Here is a 9,289-nt window from a genome sequence, read left to right as displayed (position 1 = left end):
AAGCACTTTCTGCTCCTTTATTCCTTCAATTTTATCTCTATCAAGCACTCAGAGTTTGACTGTGACTTCTTCATAATAAATGTTCCACTATGAGTGTAGATCACCCTGGTAAAATTTCAGAGCTTTTGATATAGTGGTTGGGCCGGAAACGCTGCTGGACCTCTTACAGGTCCAGTTTTCCAGTTTTGCTTCTGCAGAAAATTGGACCGATTGTTTGAAGGCCTTCCACTCAAAACTATCTCTGCCACTCTTCATAAGAAATGATCCTTGGGCTTTCTATATTTAATCTGGAAAATTTCAGCTCATTTGAATTTCGTTTGGTTAGTCTGCCGCCCCTCCTTCCTTGTTTAGCTCGGCTTCTCCTAGCCGAAGTAGGAAAATGTGCTAAAGTTGACTTTTCATGCTTTCATGCTTCCATACTTCCATAGTAGGCTTTATTTAGCCTCTAAATATATATTTCGAACTTGTCGACAATATATAGCTTGAGCCACTGACATTGGCTCAATTTCTCCAAGACGTGCCTTGTCAGGCCAAAAAGCTCATTTTGGGTCCAAACACAAAGTGTCGAATGAGTCATAGTTGAGTGACCATTTGTAGAATTTTCTCTAGCTATAAATATGAAATATTGCTCTGCAATATTTCCAATTGGCCCATAAATGCCAATTTGTTTCCATGTAACGTCATTGCTACGATATTTGGTATGTAATGCCATTTATTGGTGTTATTTGAATCTCGGTGAATTTTAATAAGAATCCGTGATAATTATTTAACATAATCGCAATAATTATCATTAAATGTTATAATCTTCCTCTCATCTAACAGCTTGGGTTTAACAGGCCAACATGCAAAAAATAGGTACAGATACTTACTCAATTATGAATTTCATCCTCTGTTCTATTTTCGTAATCAGAAGTCAGATAGTTGATACAATTGTAACAAACCATCAAGGCCTAAAGTCCAAATTTTTGTGGTTAAAAAATCAAGTTCTATTGTTCTTTATCAGCATTGTTACTTGTTATTTTGTTTATATAATCTGCTATGTTTTAGTTTGAATTTTACTTTGCTGACATATTTTTTTCAATGGAAAAATTTATTAGGAAAATCTCTCTAAATTTTGCTTTAGGTCTCACTTTGTCACGGGACGGCCCTGCATATACATGGCGGTCATTTGGAGAACTGAATGAAAGAATTTTGCATTACAGATCTATGCCATGTAAATAACTTGCTGATTGAAAACGGAATACAAATGTATCTGCATTCACTCTTGCTTTCAAGTTTCAAGTGAATTCCGATGGTGCTATGAATAAACAGATAAATCTAATCGGAGTGGAAGTTGGTCGAGTGCTGGGTTTGAAGGAAATGCTATTAGCCTCTAACAGTGATAATTGCAACCGTGAAAGAGGTAAACTGTAAACAGCTTCGTTCCCTTCATCTCCTTTAGACCTTTTTATGTACATAGGAAGTTTTTTTGCGAGCTGATCCACTGCACCCAGAAAGGAGTGGCGATCAGCATGAAGCTTAAAAAACACTCGTAACTTTGGCCATAATCGCTTTCTCCACTACAACTGGGATCTCCAAATACTTCTCTTGAAAACCAACTAGTGAGAGTAAAAAAGTCGATCAGAAAACTTGCTTTAATCGGGCAGGTTTAATCAAGTTTGCCTATTCATGTTTGGTTATTTAAGAAACTCTGCATGTAAGAAATAATAAATTATAGGTGTGAACAAAAAATGTACGCACACGAGTATTACAGTATCTGCCAATTTTTCAGATTGAGATGAGTACCCAAACAATACAATCGACTTCTGTATAATCCAGAGTGCCTCAAAATAGGTCTTGTACATTAGAAAAGGCAATTGAAACTACACTTGAATAAACAAAATAGAAAAGGGAAAAAAAATATAAGGGTGTAACAGGAAATAGATGAGCAGGAAACGCTCACTAAATTGCAAATTTGACCCCCTTGCAATCTCACCGAAATTTGAATTTAGTAATGTGCAATTCTTTCTACAAAATGTTTGTTCTGTATGCAGCCATCCCTGACAGTGCTCTCATTAGAGAAATAAAGAAAAGGCCGTAGTGTAATGAAACATTTCAAGTTTCCTCAACTAGCCGCTGGCCACAATCTCATGGATGGCATCGCTGACAGTCACATCCTCAGATCTAACCACAAGCTTCATCGCAACCTCCTTTGAACTATCAATTCCAAAAGACAACCGCACAAGGACCTTCACATTGCCTATGTATACACCAGCCAATAAGCAAGTGTGGGACCTTGAGTTGCTGGCAATAACCTCCGTGCCCTGCAACCAAACCACCAAATATAACATACTTTACTACCCAAAAAACATGTTGTATCAAAAAACATGTTGTATCTTGCTCGCTATGAAAGAACCAGAGGGAAACTGATGGACTAGACTAAGTAAAAAGTAATAATGATTAGGCCAGACATTCCATCGAAGTTTAAGCAAAGTGCTATAAACTTCTTCTGATAATGTCGATGGACCTGTCTGGGTTCCAAAACAATTAACCAAACTGTCAGTAGGATTTTAAGCAAATTTGGAAATCATAAAACTATGAATCAGATTGCTCATCCTAAATTAATCCCAGAAAGTACAAAGTGTACAATTTTATCAAACCTTTATTCCCAGAAAAAGCAGCAAATGAGGACAGAGTGCAATGTAATTGATTAGCACAGAAAAACATGAACAAAATAAACAATGAAGGGGCAAAAACATCTGGTCAAATGTCTTGTACACATTTTTACTGCTGATCAATCAGACAAAACTGTCATGTATTGCACTTTGCCTTGTTGATCAATCAGATAAAAAATGTCTTTCCTTTTTTATCTTGCTCATTACTCTTCTGAACTAATCAATTGAATTGCACTTTGCCTTCCCATCCATTTTTCTCAGTCTTGTTTCTTATTAACTTATTCTATAAGCATAGTTAAAAATTATTGCATAATCAACACTACATCCTTGAAAACAAAATTACCTCACAGGGCTGCATTCCAAGGAGGCTGATGACAGCAGAGACTGCTTCATTCAAGCTCTCCCTTTGGCCCAGGCCATATTCATCTACACGCTCACAATCTGGGCCCATGGTTTCCCATGCATTTCTGAAATTGAGTACTTGATCCTTCAAAATATAATCAGCAGCAACCACCTCAAGGTCCTCCAGCTGGTATTCATCTTCTACACCATCATCCTCTGCCTCTCCAGTGGTTGGATCAACCTGGTGACACACAACAAACTCATAAGGAATGAATACCAAAAAAAAAAATCAACACTTCAAGTCATTAGCTATTGGATATTGTATATCCTAATGCATGCCCAGTTTCTTCACACACACACAATTCAAAGAAAGGCATGAATTAAGAAAACCTCATAATTGAAAGATTTGAAGTCACTCTTACCTAAAGTTATGGAGGTGATTTATTATTATGAGCAGAGATCAGTGTTGTGAACCAACACAGAATTATGGATATGAGGTTTAGAAAGTAAGAAATAAGCTTGGACCATGACATTTCCATGAGGTAATTTTAAATTGACAAGACTACATTATAGAGAATATTAGATCAAGTTTAAGGCTAAAACTAGTCATGTCCAATGTCTAGTAGTCTGGTTCTATAAAACTGTTAAAACTAGTCAGTCAAATGTCCAGTAGTCTGGTCCTAAGAGCCTGTTAAGAACCTACATCATTATCAGGGAGGAAGAGAAGAACTTGTACCTCTTTAACAATGAATCTCAATGTGTTTGAAAATTTTCCAACTGCAGGGACACCTTCTGGCTTCTCAAACGCCAAAAAGGTCTGGCCAGGTGTATCATAAGGAAGAGACCTGAGAGGCTTGGATCCCACTTCAGTAAACTCCTCTGCATCAGAAGCATCAACGGCAACAATAACCTGAAAGAAGCAACTTATAAGAACTTCCCAAGAAGAGCTACAAAAGTTAAATGCTGTTATATACACTCAGGAATTACATTTTCCAGTAATTGCTCGGGAATGGTGTTGGTGCAGTTGTACTGGAACACAACATGCCTATCAAAAATGTGCTTGACAACGTTAACTGCATATTCGGTTTCTGCCTCTGTCAACTCCACAGGTGCTGAGGACTGATAGGTACAAAAGAACGCAATTAATTCCAAAACCAAGTAAAAATAAAGCAGTTACAAGCATGGCAGTAAGGAGAGATGAATATTCATGTCACAAAACCTTGAAAAGTTTCCCAAAGTTTGAAAACTCTGGAATAGAAGAAAGCATCTTCTCATAAGCATCGACTGTGGATGCAGGGCCACTTGGAGGAGCACCCAGACCAGTTGGCTTTTTACTCTGGGCTTTTTTCTCAGCAAGTGGCTGAGACTTAATCTCCTTGGGTACAGAATTGATGTCAAATGGTTCTTCTGAAGCCTCCTGCAGTCATATTAAACAACACTGAAAGCATCAGATAAAAGCCTTAATGGCACACAGGAGAAGAAAGTTCAATATACTTTTTCAATGTCACTATAAGAAACAGTTTCCTTCCCATAAGAACTTCAGGACTGTGATCGAAAGGTCTAATAAAGTGAGGTGGCTTACATAATTCTTCAAACTTGTCTCAAGATTAATGAGGGGGACATCCAGAGACCCAAAGAGAAAGTCCTTTACATCCTGGTCAGTCTCAACAACACAACCATCCCCTCCAAGTGTACTAAGATAGAGTGTTGCCCTATCACGAACCTGGCAAAATGTAAGAAACAAAATAATTCAGTATATTATGAAGGACAGCATAGAAAAAGTGTAATAATTACATGAAACTAACACAAATAAATCACGGAAGTAAAGGCATGGTAGCGAAACAAATGAATTGCTGACATACGAACAGAGGCACATATCTCTCCCTAGATGAATGTTCATACATATATTATAGATCCTATATAAAAACCCTCAAAAGTTAATATACAATACCTCATCATCACTGTCAAAGAGGCACCTTCTTAACAGAATAAACACTCGGGGCTGAAACATAGAAGAATCAGATAACATATATATATCAGTAACAAACAATAAAAATAAATAAATAAATAAAAAACACGTTTCCATAAAGGGGACATAAGAAAATACACAATTCACTAGAAAAAATGTTACCTTCAATGAATCAACCATGGCACCAAATTTGGCTAATGTGCTCACAGCACTGGCCCGGACAGTGGCATTCTCAAGATGCACTCGATTATAAATGTACCGTATGTATTTGCTTGGATCCGAGGTTCTTGGCCCTTCAATCCCCAAAAAGTGGAGTATCTGATAGTAGAAGATTTAAATCAACCAAAATAATAAGAGAGGTGGGGAACGAACAAATGGAGCTGAATAGATTCTTCAACAAAATTTATGAGAGAGAAATGCCACCTGAGTAGAAAGGTAGGTAAATTCACAATCTTCAATGAACTCACAGAGATGAAGCAAGCCACTTTCTTTTGCTTCTGGGATATCTCTAATGAGAATCACAATTGAGTCAACAATAGCTTTTTTGTACTCAAACCCGCCTTCTTCTCGGAGAATGTTGCTTAGGAAGTTCATGCTGTAGAAAGCAAGAGGTAAGAGACATTACTTGATATAAGCAAAGGAAAACAACACCCATCAAAGAGATCCAGATGTTCTTAAAATAAAATTAAAACAGAGTATTTGATATATCACTCACAGAGCTCTATACTTCAATGGAAACTTCAAACACAGAGATCTAATGGCTTCCACAACTACAATTTTGAATTCATCAGCAATATCTGACATGAAGTTAGTTATCTGCTTCATCAAGCGATCCACACTTGATTCATTTCCTGTCTTCAGAAGTGTGGTGATCGCAAGTGTGGCAATGCTTCTGTTCTGGTCAGAAATCAAACTCTCCATATCAATGTTGCAGTTTGTGACGGCCATTGGATGAGTCATCGCCACCTGAAAAACTTCAGTCATTAATACAGTATAAAAAAAGAACATGTATCAAGCAGATTAATTATGAAACTACAATCAATCTAACAATGATCAGAACCTTCATCTGCACAAATAATAAACACCTCACAATTATAGTACGCTGGTCAGTCAGCTTATATTACTTGCAAAAGAAGAAACTAAAATAATATAATACTGAAACAAACTTCCCCCAACTTATAATACAGAAGAAAACAAAGAAGGCAAACCTTGTTTAGGGTGCGGACCGCAGCAAATCTTAACACTGGCTTTGAAGAACTTAAAAATAGCTGAAGAACGGTGATAGCTGGAGTCAATTCTCTGTTGGTCACACCATGGAGCTCTGTAATTGCTCTGGCAGCTTCAAAAATTACCATCTCTGCTTTGTGCCGCAGGCAACCCTCGAGATAATCATAAAAAGGACGGTCACCTGCTTGTGTACTCCCAGCGGACTCCCGGATTACCTGCGCACGTATAATTATTTAAAACAAGACACAAAAACACCAACGCAGGTGAAAAGAAGCTCCCAACAGACTAAGCACCTGACTAGTATAGCGGATCAACAGGCATTGAGCTAATGGAGAACGGACAGTGCCCCTTGTCAAGCTGGTAACCAACTTGCTAACAGCAAGACGGTCATTTTGTCTTATCTGAAATTTCACAATAACAAATTAGTCAACATCTTTTGTTCTAAACATGCTCCTTATAAGTATAACCTAATTGCAATTATTTGTTATATGAAGAATGTTTCTTTATATATTATACAAATTCCAAAATAAAGGTCCCTTCTTAACTACATTATCACATTATATGGCATAAATGACAAAACAAACAAGCAAATATTAAGACACTGTGGGTTGGCAAGCTAAATCGTGGCTTTACAAATAAGAAATCACTAGGGAAACTGATATTCAGTCAGCCCGTAACAAAACAGATGCTCAGATAAACCAACCAATTCTTTCTGGATGTGGATAATTGGTTGAGTAACAATATGGTAATATAACACAAAATTTATTTAAGTTTAAGATATTTAAGTTTGCAAAACTGACAGTTGTAATACCTGATGAAGTAAAGCCAGTGCATGAAACTGTACAAGGGCTGCCCTTGACTGGACAGCTTCCTGAACCTCATTACTCCACCTTTTAACAATCTCTGGGTTAGTCTGTCAAAAGCAAAAAAAAAAAGAACATAAGGGGGCAAAGTCAACCACATATAATCCTGGTACTTTGAATAGGATGAATATTAAGTAGTACCTGGAGTAGATGGATCCCACTAACTAGAGCTGCACTCGCAACAACTGGATTCTTGTCAACAATGGCTTGTTTCAAATACCGCTCAATCTGGGTAAGAAGGGTTCCATCCGTAATCCGACAAAGCACACGAATGGCATTGGCCCGATACATATCAGTTTTACTATTCATGTCCTTCATTAGGGAGCTTGTCACAATAATAACCTTGTTACCAGAGATACAGAAGTCAGTTTTAGTACTCTCATCATGCAAAGACAAATACAAACTGAAATCATATCATCAAGTTATGTACCTCATCAGCAGAAGGCGATAACTCTTTTATCATCAGATAAACCATTCTCCTCAATCCTATATCTCTCGACTGGAAAAGCTTGGTCACCGAAAAGAAAACTTCTGTAGCTTCAACCTATTAATTTAATGAAAATTAACATCTCAAGCGATGACCAATCATACAATAACATAACCTCTGCAAGTTTAATAATAATACAATCGCATAACACACAAAATATTGACTTTATTCAGGGAAGAGACAACAACTCACCTTAGTGAAGGTTTCACCCTGATTCAGTAGATACAGAAGCTTTGTGATAACCTGAAAGTGCCAGATAATACAACATCCACAATTAATTTCTGCATAACAAATACGAATCAAGGAAAAAAAAATGAAACTGGATGGTATTATTCGCTTTTGCAAAGCACTAACCTGAGAGCATCTTCTTGCGTCTAGCTGAGGATCATTGAAGACCCTAGCTTCTTGAAGAACAGCCCCCTTTTCAATCCCCAGAAATGGAGAGTACTCTGCTTGCAACGAAACATTACACAAATTACAGCCTCAGTAAGCAGCTAACTACTATACAAATCGCATAATGAAACATTGCTAACATCCAATAACCCGCACCAATTCTAGAAATACTACAAGATCCAAATCAATAAACCAATGGAATTAAATCAAAGCAAATGAAGCAGATTTGCAATGAGTTCACTATCAGCATTGACACACAAGATTCGCAGAACTCAGAATTACACCAGATCAGCCAAAACCGAACCAGATCAACAAGAATTACACTACAATTCACTCAAATCTGATTTCTACGCCTCACAATACGCAATCAGTTCAAACAGATTGGCAATAAACAAAGAGATCTGGATAAACGAATCGCCGATTTGCTAGTTTCAAAACCAGAGCACCGAAACAGTATGCAAAATTGGGAGCGGAAAAACCAGATCGAATTTGAGAGCGGTGAAAATTGATTTGCCTAATAGAAAAACGGACATTACCTTCATCGTCGCGATCGTCGTCTTTCTTCACGAGAGGCTGAGCCATCGGAAACCGGAATGAATCTCCGAGATCTGGACCAACTGTACGGACCTCTTCGTCTCTGTCTCTATACCTCTCTCTCTCTCTCGTCCCTCTTAGGCTCGCTCTGAGCGTTACTTAGTGAAGAGGAGGAGGGGCTCAAATGTGAAGAAGTTGTTTACGAACGGAAAGAGAGAACCTATAGAGGGCTCGAAGCAGGAGATGGAGGTGGGATCCTGTGCGGGGAGGGAGTCTGGTGGGTGATGCTTTTCCGTGAATCATAACCCGCCACGTCAGGTGTGCAGTAGACAGCAGTGGCGCAAGTTCTAAAGTACCCCATGCTTCGTGGCGTAATTTCAAGCCGTGTGATTTACTTCATAGAAGAAAAAAAAACTATTAGTTTTTTGGTACTTCAAGTTACAAAACGATTATTTTTCTTCGAAAAAAAAAAGGAAAATTTCACAAATGGTCACTCAATTATGACTCATTCGACACTTTGGTCACTGAAGTTTCAAATATATCACTTTGGTCACTCAACTATTACATTGTAAATCACTTAAGTCACTTTGTTAATTTTTTTCATAAAAAAAAAAATTATAAAAAAGGGAAAATCTCACAAACAGTACCTGACCTATCAACCACTAATAACTTTCGTACCTCAAGTTCAAAAAATATCAGATTGGTACCTGAACTTCTGACCTCGACCCAATATCAGTACATGGGAACAGTAAAATCGCTAACGGGGTTAATTTTTGAAGGGTAAATATGTCATTTCACTGTTCATCATCTCCAAAACTCT

At 37.6% G+C, this 9,289-nt stretch overlaps 1 protein-coding gene across 1 annotated transcript; it reads right to left on the bottom strand.

The window, feature by feature from the left end:
- Positions 1-1,745: 1,745 nt before the first annotated feature.
- On the bottom strand, positions 1,746-8,672 carry LOC133736505 (coatomer subunit gamma). The gene is made up of 18 exons (XM_062164020.1): positions 8,472-8,672; positions 7,897-7,991; positions 7,735-7,785; positions 7,486-7,599; positions 7,197-7,397; positions 7,004-7,105; positions 6,486-6,593; positions 6,174-6,407; positions 5,681-5,931; positions 5,389-5,560; positions 5,128-5,283; positions 4,948-4,998; positions 4,579-4,719; positions 4,216-4,413; positions 3,984-4,115; positions 3,733-3,906; positions 2,998-3,237; positions 1,746-2,303 (listed from the first exon to the last, which is right to left on the bottom strand). Exons 1-18 carry the CDS (start codon positions 8,515-8,517, stop codon positions 2,109-2,111), a joined length of 2,661 nt encoding a protein of 886 aa, XP_062020004.1. The 5' UTR covers positions 8,518-8,672; the 3' UTR covers positions 1,746-2,108.
- Between the last annotated feature and the right edge of the window lie 617 nt (positions 8,673-9,289).

The sequence above is a fragment of the Rosa rugosa genome, chromosome 3, assembly GCF_958449725.1.
Source record: "Rosa rugosa chromosome 3, drRosRugo1.1, whole genome shotgun sequence".
Classification (NCBI taxonomy): domain Eukaryota; kingdom Viridiplantae; phylum Streptophyta; class Magnoliopsida; order Rosales; family Rosaceae; genus Rosa; species Rosa rugosa.
The sequence above is the reverse complement of the archived record's forward strand: the minus strand, read 5'-3'. Positions and strand labels throughout refer to the sequence as shown.

What these genes read in the sequence shown, in the direction of transcription:
- LOC133736505 (XM_062164020.1), bottom strand. Translation starts at nt 8,517, where the DNA reads ATGGCTCAGCCTCTCGTGAAGAAAGACGACGATCGCGACGATGAAG. An exon ending in CCATTGAAGTATAGAGCTCT is followed by an intron (nt 5,561 to 5,680) that starts GTGAGTGATATA and finishes TGCTTTCTACAG; the next exon opens with CATGAACTTCCTAAGCAACA. An exon ending in CCATGGTTGATTCATTGAAG is followed by an intron (nt 4,999 to 5,127) that starts GTAACATTTTTT and finishes TCTATGTTTCAG; the next exon opens with CCCCGAGTGTTTATTCTGTT.